Genomic DNA, 24909 nt, shown 5'->3' with positions numbered 1-24909 from the left:
TCTCTGCTGCTTATTTATGCAATAGAGCCTCCATGGGTTTCATTCATCCAGCAGTTCAAAAAATGATGTGGTTGAAGCTTAAGCTCTATGAAGCAAAATTTTGCCATTTTTACCTAAAGTTGCACAAATCAACAATGTCCTCTCTAATATATTCAGTCTCAGAAAATAAATAAACTATATGAAAGGGTCAATCTGTGTTGTTCAATATTTTTGAAATTTTTATTTTTTGCCAGTTAATTTACCATTATATTGAGTCTTAAAAACAAGAATTAAAAATTTTTAAGCTAAGCCCTGGAATTTTTTTTCTTATGTGGCCATTTTGAAATATTTGCAAGCATTTTTAAATGAGACTGTCATTTTATTTGACCTCATAACTTTTCCTTTTCAAAGATATCAGATTGTTTAGAAAACCATTACCTTCCACAAGAAATGCATTAAATTTTGGGTAAAAAGTACATTTTTGACTGAACATCGCAACTTTGCATAAAAAATTTAAGTTTAAGGGTTAAATATCCTAAAAAATGACTGAATAGAAAATTTTAAAGGTTTCACTGATTAATCCTTTCATAAGTGGGAACTTGTAGCAAAAATTTCAAGAAAAAAAAATGATATTCATCTGATAATATTATCATGATATCATAACACTGCTGATTGCCAGGTAGATTGTCATTTTGCAATAAACATCTATCTTAAAAACCAGGTGAGTATCATTCATGTAAAATGTCATTTCCACCTGTGAGATTATCCTGTAAAAATTGTGCAACTTTTCACTCTGTCACTTTTTGGATTGGAAGAAATTACAGTCAACCCCACGTAAATGAATATCAAAAGTTCTAGCCATGTGTTTGAAAAAAATCAGCCATTTGTTTTTTTTTTAACTTTCTGACAGCTCAAAATCAAAAAGCTCCTGACTTTTATCATTCATGCTGAGGTAAAAGATATTTACAATATTGGTAAGCTCTGATAAGTGTAATTTGAACATTTCAGCCACATTTATCCCATCTATATCTTCAAATCTAAGGGATGTTGTCAACTTAACAATGTTGTATCTTTAATTTACCAGCTCATTTTTAGGACTGAAATACTTAGAATCAAGAGTTTAAAGTCTAAATAATTACTATCAAAATTTCTAAGGTTCATAGATATAAAGTTATAGAGGAGGGCACAAAAATTAGCTGAAACTGACAGATATGGACAAATGCAGATAAATTATATTTTTTAAGAAGAACTCAGTATAACAAAGAACATAAGAATGTGCCGTTGAAATGAAAACTAAATGCCCAGTTTCCAACAATAATAAAAACTGTCAAATTACAAATTATAAATCTATTTCAGGCAAAATAAATGTTTTCATGTGTTAGAAAACTACCTCTTCTAGAGTTTATTACAGCATGGACTGTTATCATTTTACGTGCAACCAAAATTTTTTTATTAAATACAGAGCCTTTCAACAACAACAGCTGAACTTTTCAAGAAAGCTATAGCCTTCCAGTAGCAGCTATATTTTCACTGTCCCATTAGTTTCCATTTGTTGGGAGAACATTTTCAACTTTTTCTGGGGGGGGGGGGGCGGTGGCAAAGAACATATACTCAATATATATACACCATTTTTAGTGTATTTTTTAAAGCGCCCCCCCCCTAAATGACAGCATGATATTGTACTGTACTTTTTTTAAAGTAAATTATTGAGATTTAGTGCTTAATTGTCTGAGGAGCTTTATCTTGATTTGAACAGTTATAGAGATTTTTTCAAACAAAAGTTATATGGTTATATATAATTTTGTAATTCATAAAAATGATCATGTAATTTTTTTTTTCTTATTCACTCAGCATCAGTGGAGATAGCATAAGAAGTAATCGCAGCACAAAAAGCTCTTCAGGTATTACAAAAATACAATTGACTATTCGGTACAGCATTCCCAGAAATAGACTTGTGGTTGTGGTTCATAAAGCAAAGTAAGTCTCATTTAATGTATTTGTAATGCATACATGGTTGTAAATTTATTAAGCAAAAAATATTTATTTATTTATTTATATTTTTTGGGCAAGATGAATAAGGAAATGTTTTGTTGTCTATGTTTTTTAGGTATGTTGTTATATTATTTAGGTACATTAAAACTTGTTCACAGTAAAATCACATAGACAGAGTTGCTAATTGCTACGGATTATCTGTAGTTTCTACGGATGGCCGCAATGAACTATGGATCTACGGGAGACACTCCCAGTACTACAGAAATTGGTTTTAAAAAATTGAATCTTTGAGTTTCGTGTGGTGTTTTACTTATTTTTATAAAATTGAATCTATCTTTACTGTAACGATGAATTCGTATACGCATGTGAGAGAGTTTGAGAGAAGACAAACTCGGAGTCAATCTGTTTTATCTGTGCGCGAAAGGCAATCCGTAAAGCCGTGCCTAAACTTGCCACTCTACTAACACCTTCTATAGCAGAATGCCTCAGCGCGAAGCTCGTGATGTCACTGAAGTTGTCCATTTCACCTGTAGTCATTGATGCAATGAGTCACCTATAGTCATATACTGCAAAAAAAAGTAAAGATTTCACATACATTGGCCTGCTTTATCCAATGGCTGCAGGTGAAATGGGTGACTTCAGTGACATCAAAGCTTCGCATGAGGGCTTTCTGCTATAGAAGGTGTTGGCTCTACTCGATGCCCAAACACGCAAAATCCGGTTTTCTGTCAAAACCGCCCCCACGATGTGGACTAAAAACTGTTTTTTTTGAATGATTCAGCTTGGCGGGTCTGGACCTGGCTTCATTTACATAGTGCATGGTCGAGCTCACAGAACTTGTGTCGGAAAGAATTTTTTTCTGTAGGTGCTCTGATATGAAGAAAACGGGAATGGGAGGTCTAGGGTTGTAGACGTCCATATATATGGCTCACAAGGGCGTATGCAGATTGGGATTGCATTGAATATTCATGAATTATTAAGGGACTCAATGACCTCAGAACATCGTTTTGGAAGGTGGGGGGACTGATGTGGCCAGAGCCCTCTAGGTTCTGTATTTGAAGCTGAACATTCATCACAACTGATGAGCTTTAAGCCAATGTTGGCATGTCTGCCTAGAACTAATTCGACATTGCTTAAGTTTCTTCATTATATAAAATTTTAAAAGAACATTTCTCTCTCTCTCTCTCTTTCTATCCTGCTATTAAGTAACAATAATGCATTATCAGTAGTTATTAGTTATCTGTAGTAAAGCATCACAGTAAATTCCTCCTGTCATAACTATTGAAAGAAAGAAATACTTTCTTGTCCTTTAGTAAATGGTCCTAAAGCTTGCTCAGTCCCTGTTACACTACTTTCATTTTTAAGGCTTTTGTTGATGCATAGGACTCCTGCTTGATATAGTAATACGCAATACAGTAGAAGTTAACAAGGTATTTCCAAACTACCTTTAACTTAAGAAAGAATGATCCCATTTCAAGTATGCTTTCGTATCCCAATCTCAGACACAATTCACAACTCTTTTTTTTTCACAAGTACAAAATTCAAATGCACTATATATACAGTGAAATCTTGATTAGTCAAAAATGACGGACCAATAAATAACTTAAGAGTTATTGTTAGTTTGACTCATCAAAAACTCTGGTTTCAGAGGGGAAAGAAGATTTCTCTTGAAGTAGATTGTCATTAGTCAGTTTACTATCTAGAAAACTTGAGGTGGAGGAAAGAAATTCTTTGAATTACTCATTGTTCCTTATTGGAAGGGGAAATGTTTTTTTTTTACATTCATCTCGTACCTGTTAACGTTGACACAAAGAAAGAAAACTTTGAGTTGAGAAAAATTTTTATATTAAAAGCTTAAAGGTTCTGAAGCCTCACAAAAACTTTGATTTAAACAAATATTTGACTAATTTGAAATAGACTTATCATGAATATTGATATATTTTCACATTTGATGTGTTTGTACAGCAGATGTATTCTTGAAACTATCTCCACTTTATACAAGTAATTTTATATATAATTCTTCAAATATTCATTTTTATTTTTTTGCATTGTGGAAATTATTCTATATACACAAAGGCATATTTATCGGGGGGGGGGGGGATTTGGACAGTGAGTGGCCAACAACATTGGACTAGAGTGGGAGATGGTCAAAAAATTTGTATTAACCACAGGCAGCAAAACCATAAACCTGCCTCTGATTATACAATATAAATAACTGCAATGTCTTTTTGTGTGTGTATGCTTGAGTGCAGACCATTAACATCTATATCAGGTTAACCAAATGTCTAAAACTAAATCTCACTTTCAAAATTTTGTTTTTAATTTTATCACATGATACAAAGAAAGAAAGAGCATTATCAATTTGATCTTCTGTATTTTATTAATCTAACTTTCATGTATAAAAAATATGATCTTACTCAATGAAAGATTTCATACAAAAATTCTTGGATTGCACAAGTACTTTTATGTGCTATAAAATCATTCTCATCAGCTAACACTGCTAAATGACACAGTTGAGTCACATTATTATAGCCACTTATTTTTGGCATCAACTGTGTGTAGCTAATGAAATAAGGCAAGAGTTGTAAGCATTCTGAAAGTTTATCAGTAGGGATACATAAATTTCGCAAAAAAATTTAAAAATAATAAATTTCACATTTATTCGCAAAAAAAGTTCGGGTCAGAAATTTTGTATTTGTTCACAAAATTTTCTTTATTTTTTCACAAAAAAATAAAATATATTAAAAAAAAATAGCATATCGTAGGTGCTTGCCTAAAATGATTTTTCTGAGGTCCCCTCCCTACCTTGTTATAAATGCTTACTCTCCATAATTTGAACCAGATCTCATTTTCATGAGGCCCCTCTGCACTTGAGGTTTCTGGGCTGTGTTTGGTCAGACCCATGCATCAAGATGACACTAGTTGGATGTCATGTGTGAAGACAATTTATTTTAACTCTTTTTGGCTGCTGTGTCTTCAGCAGAATACTATGCCATTCATCAATTCCAACATACAGTAGAGTCTTGTTTATCCGACTTTCCCTATTATCTGACGTCCCACCTCAAAAAAAAAAAAGATCAAATGCACCAACTGTTGAGCTTTCAGAATTTCACATAACGACAGAGTTTAGGCTTTAGAAATTGTAATTAAATACACTGAGCAACAAAAAGAAGCTAGAGGAATTGACATAATGATGCTGCAAAGATAGCGAGATTTGACAGCGAAGAAATGGCACTCGTCAGGAAAGCAGACTATGATCAAAATTTGTTTTAAATCATCACGGCCGATTTTTTTTAAGTACTGTATTTAACTTCAAAATATTCTGTAACTGTAAATTCTTTTTCCTCACTTCATTTTTTCTGTTGTTTTGCTGTAAACACGATTATTAGGTTCGTAATGTGCAAAATTATGACATAATTTGAAGTTTAATAGGCTTTACCTTAATACTTCCGTATTGTCAGATGTTCTGCCGTCCCGTTTATGTCGGATAAGCGAGACTACTCATTTGTCTTTTTTTTCCTTAAAAATGCCCTTAAAATTTGAGCCCAAAAGATTTCAAATCTACTAACTTACTCCACAAAACATGTGCGAATGGAAATTTTGATCCTTTCGAATTGTCGATTAGCATAATTTTCTTACAGAACTCGGAAATGAAAGTCAACTGAGCCTGTATTTTAGGAGCTAGAATTTCATTGTCAAAACTTATTTTTAAGAAATTTATGCTGGAGTAATTGTCTTCATATTTATTGAGAAAATCAGCAATATATGATATTTGTGCAGATGAATGACACCTTTGAACCATGAATTCTGCCTGGTTACTACAGGCGTCAGGAAGAGAAGAATTTTGCTGTGAGTAATAGCCTACTTATACAGTGATACTTTTTTCTTTTTGGTAGCTTAAATACACACTGCTAATTTTTCTTGAGTGCAAAAAAGTTACCTTCGTCTTGGCAACAACGATTTCTTTAATGAATGCGTCACTCACATGATTCACTTTATGCACCTAGCATTGGAAGTGTTTTTAATAATTTGAAGCATGCAGTCATGTAATGTGCAGACTCTGATACTAGATCCTTTATTTACCGTAAAACCTCGTTAAGTCGTCACCCTAATAAGTCTTCACTCCAGTTAAGTCGTCGTTTTTCTTCAGGCCTGTCCAGCTTTCATAAACAGCAATGTTATTAAACCTTTGTTTACTCGTTGCTAATTTCGGTTAACTCGTCACAATGAAAAAGTTTGAAAGAGAGGAACAGATGATTTCTATGGCTTTCGTTAAAACAATAGCTTCTTAACAGCATTGCCATATGCTTAAAAGTCACCATAAAAGCCTTATGTACCAAAACTGAATAGTTCAAGTAATGAAAGTTACTCTGGAGAAGTTCATTTGCAGACTAAAGTTTTTGAAACATTGGGGAGTGTTCGAGCTAGACCCGATTTTTGCATGGGCCCACCAATTTAGGGCTTTTTCAAATTTAAACAAATTATCTTTATTGAAAAACCAGACATTTTTTTAGAAGAGTTGAGCTCTTCTATAATGTGTGCTTTTCCCTACCCCGGGCCCTACAAAGTCCCTCAAAGTGGAGTTCGAGGTTACCTTGTAGTTAGTATGTGAAAGATTACCTTGATAAATTTTACCAAGATTACCTTGTAGTTGTTTCATGAACTACTGATAAAGAATTAAAACACTAGAATTAAATTTCATGTATATGTAAAATTGATGTGCAGTAGTTCTGTTGTAAAGAAAAGCTAACTAATCTAGCAGTTGCTCTGATTAGTCTAAATTAAAAATTACTAATAGAAACCAAACTATACCAGTATATTTTAACACAATAAGTTAAGTAATATGAGCTCTAAAAAGATAAAAATTTCAATTTTTTCTTTTGCAATCTATGAATTTTATTAATATTGTAATTTTATTCATATTTTAATGAATGTTATATTAATTTATACGATTTTCATGATAGTGCACTTTGCATAAGTCGTCACCCCGCTTAAGCCGTCATAATTTTTCAATAACATGAGGTGATGACTTATCGAGGTTTTACTGTAGTTTCATATTCTTTTAAGGTGTCAATTATAGTTTAGAAACACGTGGAAGAATTAACGATAAAATTTAAATTATTGAGATTTTGCAGAAAAGTAGTAAAAAATCAATTTTTGCATTTATTTGTCAAAATTGGGCAAATTTTACATTTATCACATTTATTTCGTGAATTTCGCATTCATCGCAGTTATTTCATAAATAAAAAATTTACTATTATCCTTATTTATGAGTCATTACTGTAACAAGTTAAAAACAAGCTATTTACCATATTTTAAAATAAGAGACGATTGTTGGCTTTTAGCCAAGCATCACAGTATCACAGAAACTGGGCAGTTTGTAAAATATTTGTATGTTGTCTTTTGTTTACCATAATTATCAAATGACACCACTGGAATCAGAGGCTTATGTGGCAGCATAGAAGGCTAGATCCTTTCCCCTGACCAACCAAAAATTCTTTTTATTTTTAAATATTTTTGTGAATAATTAAAATATTGAAAGAAAGTACCTTTTTTATATGCTATTTTAAGTAACTCAAAATTTCTCTGGAAGAAATTCCTTTTGCCCCCAAACCTTTTTGTGCCCCTTAAAGGTCGAGCTTTCCCTTACCTGAATTAACTTAATTAAATACAGGGAAGCATTAAATGATGTTATACTGTACAAGAGGTGGATGTTGAAAAGCTTGAGAAGGTGTGTGAGGGCAGAGCAGATGGATAGTTACTTTACCTATAGTAATGAAGTTATTTTGGTACAAATGGCAAGTTTTCTAGGTGGTACCAAAATTTGACATCTTCCGATAAGCAAAGGGTTGTCTCCTTTGGATGAGTCATATTTTTGTCTATGTGAATAGAGGGCCACTGTTGTATCCCAAAAAAAAATCTCAGAGAACAAGACTGTGTAACCATTGCTGGAAGAATACAAGCCGGTGATATAGTATTATTATCAGTGCAACAGTACAGACCCACTGTTAGCGGCGAGGATCCACCCCATTTAAATGAGCAATATTAATTTATGTAGTGTTATTGTTTATATTTCTAATAATATTTTCACCTGAAATATTGAGTCACATCGTCTGAGGTGGACCAGAAGGCATCAGACGTGGTGCCTCATCATAGTCAGGATATGCCCACCTCGTCGCTGTTTACAGCAAAATTACATGCTGTTTTGCTTTCTTTTTTTTCTCTTTCTTTGTACTGTACCTGATCATGTGTTATTTGAATGACATCGACTCTCGGGTTGCAAGAGTTCACTTTATTCATGGCCTCTATTTGCATTCAAAATATTGTTTTTATTTATTATTTTTTCTGAGTGACCCATAATGATTCTGTTGGATTTAATACTTTCATGCATATTTAAATGAGTGGAAGCAATGGAAGTTTTTTTAATGTTTTGAAGTGAGGACCCTTCCTTGTTAGACCAATTCAGCCATCATATTCCTATATAGATCTTTCATAAAGTGCTTTCAAGAAGCTACTGAATGGACTGTAGTCTGTGTAGCTTATAGATAAATGTAAAACTTTTCCAGCATCTTATTGTGTTACTTCCAGACCATCTTGCTTTGGCCAATACTGCCTTAGAAAAAAAACTCTTTTTCTAAATATAAGCTGGTGGTCACATTAATATGAGTCGACTGTGCATTATTCAGTAATATTTCAGACTTGTGATAAAAACAGCAGTTTTTCTATTATAGTTTAACACAGCCATATATCTTTATTTTTTCTTAGAAATCTACCACACAGAGATGGAGAAGAAAAACCTGATCCATATGTTAAGATATATATGCAACCAGATCCTAACAAAGAAACAAAGAAAAAAACACAAGTCTGCAAAAACACTTGTAACCCCGTATTTGATGAATCGTAAGTGATTTTTTTTCTGAAGTACTTTTTTAAAAAGCATATTTTGTGCACATATTCTCTTCGCTCTACCTCATTTTTAATGGTTTTAAACTTTTTTTTTCAAGTTAAGACCTGATGTACACTTATGTGTACCTAACTCAAATGTTCCTAGTAAAGATATGGACTTAAATTATTTAATTGTCCGATTAATTTTAAAAATTTATTTTTAAAAATTAAGAATGGAATTATATATCTAATATATATCGTGATTCTTGCACCTATCTTGTCATTTATGAAATCGTACCTATCTCTCGTCATTTATGAAATTGTACCTATCTCTCGTCATTTATGAAATCGTGGTTTATCTGTCCTCCATTATGGAATCAGGCTTTTTCCTCCTCCCTTATGGAATAGCACCTAGCTCTCGTTATTTATGTAATCACGTTTACTGCAATATATAGATTATATAATAGAGGGATAAATGCAATTCAATATATGACGAGAGATAGGTGTGATTCCATAAGGGAGGAGAAAAAACCTGATTCCATAAGGGAGGAGAAAAAGCCTGATTCCATAGGTGAGGAGAAAAAGCCTGATTCCATAGGTGAGGACAAATAAACATGATTCCATAATAGATGGCAAATAAACGTGATTCCATAAATGACGAGAGATAGGTACGATTCCCTAAATGAAGGCAGGTGAGTGCTATTGCATAAGGGAGGACAATAAAGGTTGATTCCATTATAGAGTTCAGATAAACGCGATTCCATGATGGAGGAGAGATAAATGTGATACCATAAATGATGAGAGATAGGTACGATTCCAGATGGAAGGAGAAAAAATCCTGATTCCATAATGGAAGGAGAAAAAATCCTGATTCCATAATGGAAGGAGAAAAAATCTTGATTCCATAATGGAAGAAAGTTATACGTGATTCCATAACGGAGGAGCGATAAACACAATTCCATAATGGAGGAGAGATAAACACAATTCCACAAATGACGAAGAGATAACTGCGATTCCATAAAGGAAAAGAAAAAAGCTTGATTCCATAATGGAGGAGAGATAAATGCGATTCCATAAATGACGAGAGATAGGTGTGATTCCCTGAATGAAGGCAGGTGGTTTCGATTGCATAAGGGAGGACAAAAACGGCTGATTCAATAATAGAGTTCAGATAAATGTGATTCCATAACAGAGGAGAGATAAATACGATGCCATATATGATGAGAGATAGGTGTGATTCCATAACAGAGGAGAGATAAATACAATGCCATATATGATGAGAGATAGGTGTGATTCCATAAGGGAGGAGAAAAAAGCCTGTAGGTGAAGGCAGATAAACGTGATGTCATAATGGATGGCAAATAAATGCAATTCCATAAAGGACAAGAGATAGGTACAATTCCATAAGGGAGGAGAAAAAAGCCTGATTCCATAGGTGAGGACAGATAAACACAATTCCATAAATGACGAGAGATAGGTATCATTCCATAAAGGAAGAAAAAACAGCCTGATTCCATAATTGAAGACAGATGTACGATTCCATAAGGGAGGGAAAAAGCCTGATTCCATAATTGAAGACAGATGTACGATTCCATAAGGGAGGGAAAAAGCCTGATTCCATAATTGAAGACAGATATACGTGATTCCATGACAAAATAGTGATAAGCGGGATTCCCCAAATCACGAAGAGATAACTGCAATTCCATCAGGGATTTTTTAATGAAGTTTATGTGTACAAATACAGACATATAAGATAGATATAAATGTATTATACAGTACATACAACTTTGTGACTCTAAGGAACTTGATGTTTCTTCCAGCAGGTATTTTCTTAATGCTTATTTTATGGAAAAAGCTATCTTTAATGGCACAAAAATTTCATGAAAAACTCATTGGAACGTTTATTTATGATTTTCAGCACATTAAATTGAAATTTATTTTCATTTCTTTAGCAGTGAGAATTTTTTTTTAATGGAAAAAATTGTTTCACACAAAATCAAAACATGTAAAAAGAACTGAACTTATCCCTTAAATGCACATATGCATTGCATATGTGCAAAGGGTCCTTTAAATATTCATTACTGCATATTCATTACTGCTGCCAGTTTGAAGATAAAAATTCAGAATCACCTTTGTACATAAGGTGAGGTCATATTCCTTCCATTTTTATATTTAGAATTCGCTGGTAGATGTCCCAATTATCGAATGACAACTACTCTTTGTTTGTTGCAGAGCTGTGTGGCTGTGATTTTTACCAGTTCATTAAAATGTTCTGTTTGCATTTATATTTTTTTTATCTTGACCACTTTACAATGAAAGGATGTAATATTACATCCATACGCCAGTGGAATGAATTCAAACAAGTTCACTCTGTTTTCTTTCCTCTCTCCTAATGATCCCAAAGCTTTGTTGCAGCCTTACAACTTTTTTTCCTTTTGGTTTTTTGTATACCCTGATAGTGATATTTTTCCTCACATATGGATGTATCTTATGAGGGTGAAAGAGAACAGGTAAGGTGAGGATGAAAAGAAATCTAACTTTGTACCTACATTCTTATCACCTCATCTTTTATACTGCCTTACTCTTTCATTTGTTTTTTTTTTCTTCCCTTTTTCTAACATCTGGTTAGGTTAGGACAAAGTTACTATATTTATTGCCAATTTCGTCAAATAAAGAGCATCCGAATTTCTTGCCAATTCACTTTGTGAAGGGGTTAAAATTTGCTGCTCAATTTTTCTTACTTTAGTTCAAATCACAAAGAAGGTACAGTAGACTCTTGGTAACTCGACACCCTAAAAGTATCGACAAACATGTCGACTTAAGTGGGTGTCGAGTTAGCGGGGTTTCGCTCTAAATTTTTGTCCGATCGTTTTTGTGTACGTAATTATATGAATTCAAACAATTCGATTGAATAAAATAATAATTCTCTCATTAATTTTAATTCGGGGTTGCTTCATAATAGAATCAAAACATATATAAACAATTTACCTCATCAAAAATAATCAAGTATATTTGTTTGTTTTTCTTTCCGCAGAGAGAACAAAAATTCTTCTACACTTTTCAGTTTATCCCGCGATTGTTATTCTTTTTCCTAAATGTGTAGGAATCGACGTATCACATCTACAGCTTATAATGCATCATGGCGAGATGGTGCACATACTTCTTCATCTGAACTTTCTGTGTGTGATTCTATTTTTTCGGAACATGAAGCACTTCCTCTTTGATTGATTGATTCTAGAATATCATCGTCTTCTAAAAGTCCTGAAGTTACAAAGTCAACGTTCAAAAATTCATCCTCTATAAAATCACCTGTAGTGTTATTTATGCTTTCTCCACACGTAATTTGAGAGGAATCTTTGGAAAAACTATCGTTTTCCAAGACTCTGAAAAAAACCAACATGACGAAAGCAGTTCCGAATGCTTTAGTTGTAACTGACTTCCACGCAGAATCAATCATTTCAATAGCATCTAAAACAGAAATTTTTGTGTCCATTCCAACATTCACAAATTCACAAATTTTTTTGGTCTGTAATTTTCTGTAATACTTAGGATAATTCCTTGATCCAGTGGTTGTTAAATTGCTGTTGAATTAGGTGGTAAAAAGCATAATTTTATTGCAGAAAGGTCCGCTATTTTTGGATGTGAGCGGTGCAATTATCCAAAATAAATAAAACTTTTCTTTTCTCACTTAAAAATTTTCTATCTATGTTCCTCAACCATTATTCGGAAATCTCTGATGCCATCCATGCCTTTTTGTTGCCATCATAGTCCACAGGAAGAGTTTTAACATTTTTAAAGCACTGCAGGTTTTTTGATTTTCCGAATAACTAAGGTTTCAATTTTTCAGAACCGTCTGAGTTTGCAGCCAAAAGAACTGTCAAACGATCTTTGTGTTTTTTTACCTCCTTCACATTTTTTGCCTTTGAGGGCAAGCGTTTGGTTAGGCAAAATGCAAAACAATAAACCTGTCTCATCACAATTAAATACATCTGCATCTTTATACCCTTCTATCATTAGTTTCAGAATATTATTCTTCCAATTATCAACAGTTTCTTGAGATGCAGATATGCTCTCTCCACAAACTTTCCTAAAAACAATGCCATGGCGCTCTTTGAATCGGGTCAACCATCCAAGAAATCGTAAAACTGAGTTCCACTGAAAACATTCTTTACAACAGACGATATCAAAACTCCCAATAGATAAGATTTTCATCATTATTGGATGTTGACAATATCCACACTTTTTTTGACCATGAAAAGAATGAAAGACCTTTTTTGGAAATTCCACTAAAATGATAAGCCGGCCAACAGGTTTTAAACATTCATTCTTCATGTACACGCCCCACCCCCAATGCAAAACAAAGGGGACCCATCATAGAGAAGAAAGAAACAAAGGTTTGTCAAAGTACCCATAAACAATGTAAAAAAATTCTTAGAACTGGTAAAAGAAGGCCAATTTTAAAAACTAGTTGTGGTGAAGGGACAAAAATCATAGTCGACTTAAGTGGAGTTAAGCCAAACATGTGTCGAGTTATAGAGGTTTCCCTACATTGAAATTAGTATTGTGCCAACCAAGGGAATAATAGGTGTCGAGTTATCCGGATAGTCGAGTTATCCACGTGTCGAGTTACCGAGAGTCTACTGTACTTACATATTTGGAAAGTAATATTACTTCAATGCATTTATTTTATATGCAATTTTTGAGGCTCTATATGTCCTCTTTAAGGCCCTGTATACGCTGTACAATTTGAAATAAATTTTTTTAAATGATTTTTCTGGCTTTCTATATATACAGTCGAACCCCGTTGTAATGGCATCATCCATCCCAAAGAATTTTGGCGCTATAACAAGTTTGGCATTATGTTGGATCAGGGTCGGAATAATGTTTCAGAGAAGTTCCATTGTATAAATTCACACATTTATTATTAACTACTGTATTTCAGTGTCTTGTTATTGTTACTCAATAAATAAAATACCAATTCATACGCATTCAATTTTAAGATGAGAAAATTTGTAAAATTGTAAAAACTGTGCAATTACTTAAATATTTCATGATATAGAACTGAACAGAAAAAATATACAATGGCCTTTGAAATTATTTAAATTCTTCATAAATTTATCAATGCATTTTATAAGTACAAAAACAAAATAAACAAAGGAAAATATTTACAACATTGCTTTCAGTCCATATTGGTTAATCACAAATTTCCCGTTTTCCAGATATTGAAAGAACAACTCCTTTTGAAATGATTTAATGAAGCTAATCCAGGGAGATGATAGCCCTTGAAATGTAATGACCAGCTAGAAAAACTTTTCTAGCAACTTTGAACAAATTGGTGAAGTACACTGATTTTATACCTTCCCTTATTAATTAATCTGTTTCATTGAATACGTCGGTTGTTCTGGTCCCCACACGCACTTTCAGGTATTCAATTTGCTTCCTTAGACTCCCACAATTCTTTATTCTTCAATTCATTTGCTTTAAACTATTGTTATGCTGACCAATAATAACAGTGGAATGAAAAAAGGATAAATCCTCAATTTTTTTTCCGGAAAATAACAAGCGAAATGATGGGAAAAGAAATGTTGTGTAAAAATTTTCTTGGAAAATCGCACATTGACTTTGTATACATCCGAACAACAGTTGGCGTTATAACTAAAACAGGTTTTTTACATTACAATCCCTATTTGGAAGATTTGTTCACTGAAAATTTGTGGTGCTAAGTGGGATTGGCACTACAACGGGGGAGTGATACAATGGGGTTCGACTGTACATCTCATTAACTATGAAAAAAATTATCAGCTCAAAAAAAAATCTTGTATTTAAGGTAAATAAAACTGGAAATAGAATTTTTAAAAAGCTATGAAATTTAGAGAATTAAACAATACTTTGCATTTACTGTCAAACCCTGGTTTAATGTTGCCACCCATCCCAAAGAATTTTGGCACTATAACCAGTTTGACATTATATCAGATCATAGTCAAAATAGTGTTTCAGAGAAGCACCATTACATAAATTCACACGTTTATTACTAGAGCCCAAAAGTTCAGGCAAAACATCATAAATGACTTTTATTGCCTATTTTCAATTTTTTTTGTACATTTTAAAATTTTTTCTGTCATGAATGTCTATTTCTGCATTTTTTATGCATATTTGCAAATTTTAGCAGCCATATTCAGAAGAACTTGGGATATTTTTAGCATTAAGAACTTCAAAAGCATTGCTGTTTTTAAGATCTTCGACTTTTTTTTTATTCTTATCAAAAAAAGAACCCCCCTCCCAGAACCATTCAAACCCAAATAGGCATAAGTACTTGAGAGATACGAAAATAATTGGTGTTGGGCATAAATGTGACAAAGATTTTTCATCTCTGCTATACATATTTTTAACATTACAATCCACATACTGTCAAATTTGTGTCAAGATTGTAAGAGTTCCAGTTAAAACAAACAGAATTACTATTTCAATTGAAGTTACTCATTAATGAATCAACTTTGCTATGGCCGGATGGGACATTAATGTTTTTTTTCAGACAAATGCAACCCCCATGCATTAGAAAAGCTGGAAATAAATTGGAAGTTTGCCTCTCCACATGCTTCACATAGCATGTCTGGCTCACTCATTGCATATAGATAACTGACCGTGGCTGTCCCAAAAGTTGTCCCACTGTTGACGTCATAGCTTCAGCAGGGTGTGGTCGGAGCTAACAGAGTTCTAGCCCCAGGAAACATATTATTTTGCTTTTTTTACGCTACGAATAAATGCACAACAAACATCTATGGCCAGTTATTTTAGATATGTAAAAATCATCTCGACACATTGGAGAGATTTTTTTTAAAATTTGATACAGACTCACTGAATATAAAACTTAATATTTGAGAATTTTGAGAAAATACATTGATATTATGGAAATGTTTTTGAAATAATTCCACATGGAAATATAGTTTTGATCCTTCAATTACAGCTAGCATTTACATTTTTCAGATAATTCCATATTAAGTATTCAATTAAATCGATGTCTGATCTAATAATCACTAACGTCCATAAATACTTTTTTGACATGATATATATGAATGCTATATATGAATGATAATATCAATTTAACTTGGCTGATATTACACTTATTATAATAAAAAATTCAAACAGTAGATTGAGTCAGGGCAACAAATTTTTTAGCCAATTTTTTGGTCATTAATATCATTAATTTCCCAATAACTATAAATGCTTTTTTATTGCCTATTCAGGCATTTATAGTGCTGTTTTGTCTGCCTATTTTGACCATTTTTAGTGTCTAAACTTCCAGGCTGTATTTATTATGAACTATTGTATCTCAATATTTTATTAGTGTTACTTCTCATGAATAAAGTAACCTATTTTAGATGCATTCAATTTTAAGTTGAAAAATTGGTAAAACTGCAAACACTGTAAAATTATTTGAATATTTCTGCATATAAAACTTAACAGAAACAAACTCATCACTGAAGTTATTGTAATTCTGCATAAATTTAGCTACATATTTTTTAAGTGCAAAAACAAAATAAATAAAGGGAAATAATGGTGACATTGTTTTATTACTCCATATTGGTTTTTTAATAAAAATTTTGTTTTTTAGACATTGAAAGAAAATTTTAACATGATTGAATGGAGCAAATCAAGGGAGAAGATTTCTTAATGACCAGGGCCACAACTTTGCAGGTGGGTCTGATGCGCCGGGCGCTGGATATGAGGAGATGCAAATTTTATCCTTCAATCTTTCCTTCCATATTACAAGAGCATGCCAAAATACATGCTTAACCCAACTGACCATCTGTGGCCCGGTTAATGACTACCTATACCACTTGAAATGACTAGCGAATAAAAACCTGCACTGTTGAAAAACTTATCTAACAAACTGTTGCGGCATGCTCATTGCACGCTTTCCCGTATCAATAAATCCATTTCTTTCAATAGGTTGGTTGTTTATCTTTAAGGTCCCTATACATATTGAGGTACTCATGAGAAATGTGCTTTCTAGACCCCCGACCACTCCATTCTTTATTTTTTAACTATTTTGCTCCAACATGTTGTTATGTTGACTGATAATAACAGTGGAAGGAAAGGACAAATCCTGATCTCCTTTTGAGAGGAAAAAGCAAAACGAGATAGAAAAAATGTGTGAAAATTCTTGGAAAATGACACACAGGCTGTTTATAAATCAAGACAATATTTGGAGTTATGACGAGTTGGCACTGAAACAGGTTTTTTACATTACTATCCCTGTATAGAAGATTTTTTCACTGAAAATTTATGGCACTAAACAGGGTTGGTACTATAACAGGGTTCGACTGTATATTTCAACTTTGGACATAGATAAAAATGCTGAATAATAAAATTTTGTTTGTATTTTAATTTTTATTTTTCATAGGTTAGAGTTTGAAGTAGGTATGTCTGAAGTGGCTAACTATAGTCTAGAAGTGACTGTCATTTCTAAGAGCAGCTCCATGATGTCTCGAGGAAAAGCACTAGGGAAGGCTGAAATTGGTTTGTCCAACATAGATCTAAGCAAAGCAGTTACTGAATGGTGAGAAATGTGTTTAATAGCTTCAACCATTTTGAAATTACATAATCTCTCTGCTATTTCATTTTTACTTCCTTCATTCAATGAACTTCCAATGAATGTATTTCAACTTCTCCCTTGCAGTAAGTTGCCAAAAACTGAATCTTTGATTGCATTTAAGAAACAGAGATAGATGAGCAAAGTTGGCAGCTGTTTTGTGGCGTTTTTTTTTTCTAATTTGTGCTCTAGACATATTTATACAATAGCTCACAGTATGATCATATTCACTAAGAGGTGTATACAAAGGGTTAATAAAAAAATCTTAAGTCAATGAATTTATTTAAAATTTGCAGAGTATCAGATTTCTGTGAATAAAATGGTGTAATAGCTATACGCAGTTGAAGTGTTCATATAAACAATGTGGCTTTGTTCATCAAAAATATTAATCTCAATATATACTAAGTTAATGAGAATGTGAGTGTTTGTTAACAAAAAATTATTTATGTAAAAATTACCAAATATATAGTTATATCTTCCACTCACAAACTTTAAGATTTTTGTGCTTTGAGTAGTAGCTTGTCATGTACTGAAGAGCCATGCATATACATGAACTCACAGGCCACATTCCAACATGTACTGATTCATTAGAAATTCCCCAGAAAAATATGTACCAGGTACATGTACAGTTAAGTAGTAGTAATCATTTTGTGTAAAAGTAAATTTTTTCTTAAATGAAGTTTTCCTGACACTGTTTCACTCCTTAACAAGGGAAATGGTTGGAATTGTTAATTTTAAATAAAACCGAATCATATTGTTTAGTTTTTCTAACTTGGGCAGAATTTAGTATTACAAGAAAGAACTAGAGTAACCATTTATATATATATATATATATATATATATGAGCACTTCACATTTTAAAGATTTGTTTTTGTCATAAAGAGTTTGCAATTTCCATGTAATATTTTTACTATGCAGTTCAATCATATATAATTTGATTTTTTCACAAATTATTAGAACAGTGAGCCATTGCATAAGTTTAGAAGCCATTTCAGAAGGTGTGTTCATAGAATGTGTTTTTAATTGATTGCCATAAAATACCATCGCTTTGGAATGAGTGAAAAAGTAACATATCAGGATATCTTGCAGTTTTTCATTTTCTGTCAAATGCACATGCCTGTACTTGAAAAATGTTTTGATAGATTAGCTGAGTATATACTAGTGTGAAGTATTGTCTGATGAGCAATACAGTCTGGGTATGAGGCCACCTGACTTAGATCTGTTTCTACTTTGAGAATAAGTCAAAATCAGCTGAAGAATACTACTAACCATAAGTTGTACCCTAAATGCAATAGCCAATCTCTTAAGAACTTGAAACATGTTGATTGAGAAGCAGAGTTACTACATTGTCATTTTATTTACATTTATACTTAATTACAAGCATTATACTTGTAATAAAGTACAAATGTAAATAAAATTACAGTGTGCATCAGGACTGGACAAATCTCAAAACATTTAAATGCCCCCATCAGGTATGTAGCTTTAAATAACATATTCCTGAAAAATATTGTTATATATTACTACTGGATTTACTTAATCCATCATAAAAAACATTCCTCATTGTCAAAAAAAAATGCACAATAATGATTACAGCTATGTGTGTCCATTCTAGCCAAATTTTCTGATATCTTGCTTGACCTTTTAACACTTTGTTGATTTTGGGAAAATTCTATACAGGATGGTGAAAATATTTTAGCCTACTTTAGGACAATATAATCAATGTTTGCATGCTATACAGCAAAGTCACAGAGAAGAAAGAAGGTTTTTCTCCCACTCTCACTTTAGCCTTTTCTTTCATCTGAACTGATAACCTGGAATTTTTTTTCTAAACTTTTATTTTTTTCCAAATTTTGTGTTTTTAATTAAATTCAGTTTTTTTTTCAGGTATGACCTTGATGCTGATGAATGAAATATCTGCAGAAATATTTGTTGCGTCTGTTTGTTTTAGTAATATATATATACAAGAAGTTAATCATACCAAGCTCTTTTTGTTGAGTGTGTTCAGACATGGGTTGATTTTGTTTGTTGTCATTTTGAGATATTTATGAACAAATATTATTTATGCTAGTGTTTGTGTTAAGCAAATTTTTATTTTTATTTCATCATACCTGTTGAAATGTATATTTTATGTTTATTTTATATTGTTTCATTTCTCATGTTTTGTCTTTTTTTACTCGAAGGAAATTTTATGCTGTGATTTATAAAATTTCCAAAACATAAAAAAAAGCACATTGCTTTTTATGTATAGCAGCTATTATTGCCTCTCACACACTGAGCATTTCATTTGAGTCTTTCATATTCTTTGAGTTGAGATTGGACCTAAAAACCCTATGTAGTAAATTGGAATTCTTGCTTATAGTTTAGTACTGTTTTCAACTTTAAATTAAACAGTTTGTTCAATTATATACATTCTTGATGTAGCCATTATATTCTATTCAACAATATATATTGTTGAAAATTTCTTTCATGATAAGTGCTATTATTTGGTCTTTATCTGCATTTGCTGTAAAAAACAGTGCTAAACCAGTATCCAACTAATTTATTCATTTCTTTGCAGATAGCATTTTTTTCCCTCTCAGTGTTCTAGCTTGCTTGTTCATAAACAATAACTCATCACATCCTAATTCAGAAGAGGAAGATACATTTGGTTTATACAGCAATTGAAAATTCAATTGTTTGTATGCCATGTTAATTTTTATAAAATTGAAAAAGAAAAACTATGAGTGAAAAGAAAAACTCAATGTTGATATCTTTCAAACATTTGAGGTGTTTGGAAGTTAACAATTGCATGTGTTATATACACACCTTTAAGAATATTTGAAAATGAATATAAATCTTAATAACCTTGGAAAACTATTGGAAAGAAGAATAAATTTCCTACAGACGATTGATATGTGATTTGAAATGTCATAGTACAGGGTGTTTCGAAAAGAATCACTCGCGATTTGAAATGTGTATATTACGAAAAATATTGTACATAGACACTTAAGATTAATTTATATTACATGGCTAATCAAAGTTTTTTGTTACAAACCAAACTAAAGATGCTCAATATGTCTACCTTTGGATGCATGGCATATGTCTATACAGTAGTCAAATTCGTCCCAAACTTTTGCGAGCATGTTTGCATTCACTGCAAGTGGATTTCTGTGGACTACGTGCGAAACTCTGTCTAATGTGTTGCACATATTCGTGTAACATGTGGGGATGGCCAAGGGAATTTCCCTTTACACAGACAACCTGTGTCTCCGAATTGTTTATACCATCGCCTAATGTTCTTGAGCAGTAGGAAGTTCAACACCAGGGTATTGTCGATGAAAAGCATGATGAACAGTTGTTATGGAGTCGCACTTCGCGAAGCTTAGAATACAAAACAATTTCTGTTGTGCAGTTGCTATCTTGACAAACACTGAAGTGGCGGCCAAAGGAAGAGCATTAGCACTACCTGTTGGCAGCTGCATGAAACTTGAGATTTTTCCCTCTTTCTACCTATATATTATTCAATAAAAATGGATTAAAAGCTAAATAGTTATGATTTTTTTAAATCGGATGATTCTTTTTGAAACACCCTGCATTATGAATTAATTTCTCTCTTCTGTTCATCTTTAAATATAATTGCAAGCATGATTATGAGCTAAGTTATACGGGGTGTCCACTCTTATAATTTTTCAATAGCCTATAACCATTGGGCTTAGAGGAAACTTCCACTTATGAAAAATGTTTCAAAGTTGTCAGATATCCTAAAAGTTGCTTAAGTGAAAAAAAATCATTTGTTGAAAAGTTACAAAAATTAAAATTTTTATTCAATATCTGGGTCCGGTAAGTCACATTTAGGGAAACATTCTTAAATGAAAAAGCCTATAATTTTATTACCAGAACTAGTTTAGTTGTAGGAGAATCCATTCAATTTTATCAAACTTCTCACCAGAAAATGCATCATTCCAGTCAACCTTTAAGGAGTCATGAAACATTTTTTTTATGCTATATGATTTGCAGTCTGTTCTTTTCATTTAATCCTAGTGTGTTGTGCCAGTGACAAAATTTACATTATGTCACAACTTTATTTCATTAATATATGAATGTAAGATCATAGTGAATTTGCAATTTCTTGAATTGCAAAGTAAATTTTTATCCAAAATTTTGCAAAGGATCAATCATCAGTCTTTGGTCATAAAATTGTGTCATATTTTTTATTTAATATGTCAATGCATGAATTTTGTCAATATTCTAATATTTTAATATGTCGATGCATGGATGTTTTACTGAATGTGTGAGGGTTCTACGACCATATAAAAATTAAAAATTTTGTAACTTTTCAACAAATAACTTTTTTCTACTTGAACAACATCTAGGATGATGTCTGACAACATTTAAAACATTTTTTGTAATTGGAAGTTTCCTCCAAATCTTTTAGACCCGAGCATTTACATTTTGAAAATACATTAAAATGTAAATGTCATCAAATCTTTATTTTTTTTCCTATTTTCAATTTTTTTTTTGTGAAGAGATAATTCACTTCATTAAAATTTTTTCATCTAAGATGATGCAGGGTATATTCATATTCACATACAGTTTTTTCCAGAATTTTATTGCTAGATTTTATGTAATAAATCACACTTTTCCTGGAGGTACTTTCTCCTGGAAGCCATCTTAAAAACCCCCTGAAAGTTCAACTTTGAGTGCTGCCCTCAGATGAAAGCTCCCAAAGTTCATGTTCACCATATTTCTTACTCAAAATTTATACAATACTTGAAGTTGGGACTTAACTCCCTGAGGGTCAAAAAAAAATTCTACAGTGAGAAAAACCAACCCACTCATTTGTGGCACCAGGGTCTGAAAGGGCTAACACTAATGGTTAAGGAATTGATTATTGTACAATGAAAAGAGTGGAGACTATAAGAGTTGCATTACTGTGATCCACCAATTAAAACAATCAAAATTTTTTCACTTATTCTGCTTATTGGCACAAAAAATAAATATGTAGTCATGAATACAGTGGAACTTCCAATAATGTGTGTGTTCCTTCCTATTAGTGAACAAAAATTTTGTTCCTATAGGTGTCCTTTATCAGGAGGTTCCACTCTATTAACATAATGTTGCGGGGGGGGGGAAGAATTGTGTGATCATTTTTTTTTTTAAAGCAAAATTTGTCTTGTGAAGCTATACTTAAATATATTTCAGAGATAGCTTTTAAATTCTATGAGAACTAATCACTGTTGTGTAATTAATGTAATAATTGATCTGATTCCAAATGTTTAATGGATTGTTTAAAAATTGGCACGCTATGTATTTCCATATCAATGGTGAAATTAATAAAATTCAGTTTGTTTTATTTTTCATATTAATTGAATATATCAATTTCAAATTGACAATGTAGAGTAGAACTATTGTTCTTGAAGTACATATTTTTTGTTGTATTCATGTATGTTTTTTTATAATTATCAAATACTAGTTAAACTCTATCACTCTTAGCTCATGGGAATGAATGCGAAATATTTTTGTAGTTCAGTTTTATTCTTAATTTTTTTTAACTGATACATGTTTTCAAATGTTGTCATTCATAATCAGTTTTTTTTCAATTGTTAATTTATATACTGTATATTATGTACCTTCAAACCCTAATGTAACAAACTTTAAGGGACCAAATATTTGGTTCACTATATCTGATCTAATAATGGAATATAGACTCTCTCTCAAAGTACAAACACATTTTAAAAAAGTATTAGCATAGTCACACCTGCCAGAAAATATCAAAATAAGAATTATACGATAAAATAAATGGTATGGTGAGTTAATTGTGTAATTAAAATGTTTTTTTTCTGGTTCTGACCAATAAAAACCCATTTCTACTCTCTAATACAGCTATAGCTGGTAAGAGTTGTCTTGGGAACTGGTCTTCTTTCCTCGAAATTGGAGAAAATTTTATGCTGTGTTCAATGTCACATGGTTGAAGCTGACATACCGGCTTATAGGTTTTTTTTCTTGACCAATTTTATTACTGTCCTTGATAAAATCCCCTAGTTACAGTAGTGCTACTCAAAATAAGTTGATTGTGTCTTTGTATGGCTGCATCATCCTTTCATAGATTTTATTTGATAGAGAAAGGTGGATATATAGAACAATCAAAGTAGTGTTAAGATTATTGGTATGTCTTTGTTTTGAGATACCTTAACAATAGTGATTTTTTTGGTTAAAAAGGATTGAAACAAGAAAAAATTTTTACAAATGAAAAATTTTTAGACACACCTGGCGCCTCCAATATTATAAACTTTTCCTGTTGAGACAGAGCGGCGGGGCCATGTTCTGGTCAAGAGGAGGAGGTCAAAGACAGATAATGGACACATATAAAGTTCATTATATCTTATTTTCATATATGTTATGATTCACTTTAGCCAATATAATAACATATTACATTGAAAATGAGATGGGGACCAAAAATTTTGTTCATAATATCTCATTTTGCTATAATATATAGTTTGATTTTTATTTATTTTTTTGTCACTGCTGAAGGGGTGTAGTATTATCTTTTTAATTCACATGGTATGGAAACATAAATAATCTTCAAGTATTTACCCCTTAAAGTACCAGGGTAAGATACCCTGCATCTTTGTAATTGGAAGAAATACATGCGCACACTATTCCTTCTTTCAAGACTCTTCATTAGTAACCATTTAAAAGATTTTTTTCTTTCCTTTACCTAAGCTTTTTTCTTTTCTACCTCTCTGCTGTAAAAGAAAGTATTACATATATAGAGGAAAAAGTGGCTGGTGGAGATAGAAAGAAACTATAAAACCTGCTCCTCTTATCTTTTTTCTTTTCATTTCATATATACTAACAATAATACCAGTTTTTCAGATTTATTTCTGCTAGTTCAATTGCACATCATCTACATTTCTTGCCAAAAGCCTGTATGTAAAGGAAGAAAATCTCAAACTATTTTCAATCGTGATTATCACTTGGTTTTTAGGCAGGATTATCCCCCTGTCATTATTCAGCAAAAGTTTGTTGAGCAAATTTACAATAGCAAATACTATTGTTTTTAGTATAAATAATCTAAATTTTCTGTTGCTTATTGCACAAGTTACCTCATTGAGTATTTGTTACATAAGTTAGTATTTAGAATAGCTAAATGCCATGTTTTTGCACAGAACCCAGTTGCATTTGGTCACATATAAATAAGCTAATGACAAATATTTTTTTCTTTATTCTTATTTTAAACAAGCAATATTTGGAATAAGATGATTTTTATTTTATATGAAATAAGACTTAGTGCTCCTGTCATGCTTTAAATATGTAATAATCTACCAACTTTAATGAACAGTATAAAAGAATATAATACAGTAAAACTTCTTTAAGAGGACCGCCCATTTTTTCCTGGTGGCTGGTCTCTTTAGTGAGTTCCAAAACTGGCCCTTTAAGGCTGTGGAACATTAATAGAGGGGAATGGGGAGAAAATTATG

The 24909-nt window shown here is 32.1% G+C and overlaps 1 protein-coding gene across 1 annotated transcript in view; it reads left to right on the top strand.

Annotated features, from left to right (window-relative positions):
• The window catches only part of Esyt2 (extended synaptotagmin-like protein 2), an 88930-nt gene extending 68499 nt beyond the window's left edge, over positions 1-20431 (top strand). Inside the window, exons 18-21 of the mRNA XM_089239113.1 lie at positions 1831-1956; positions 8737-8871; positions 17261-17416; positions 19334-20431. Coding sequence (XP_089095239.1) covers positions 1831-1956; positions 8737-8871; positions 17261-17416; positions 19334-19358 — 442 coding nt within the window. The 3' untranslated portion in view covers positions 19359-20431. The remainder of the gene's footprint in view (positions 1-1830; positions 1957-8736; positions 8872-17260; positions 17417-19333) is intronic.
• The last annotated feature ends 4478 nt before the right edge of the window (positions 20432-24909 follow it).

Source organism: Pholcus phalangioides, unplaced genomic scaffold (assembly GCF_987345545.1).
Source record: "Pholcus phalangioides strain wild (caught in Gottingen) unplaced genomic scaffold, Ppha-v1.0 ptg000011l_1, whole genome shotgun sequence".
Taxonomy (NCBI): domain Eukaryota; kingdom Metazoa; phylum Arthropoda; class Arachnida; order Araneae; family Pholcidae; genus Pholcus; species Pholcus phalangioides.
The sequence above is the reverse complement of the archived record's forward strand: the minus strand, read 5'-3'. Positions and strand labels throughout refer to the sequence as shown.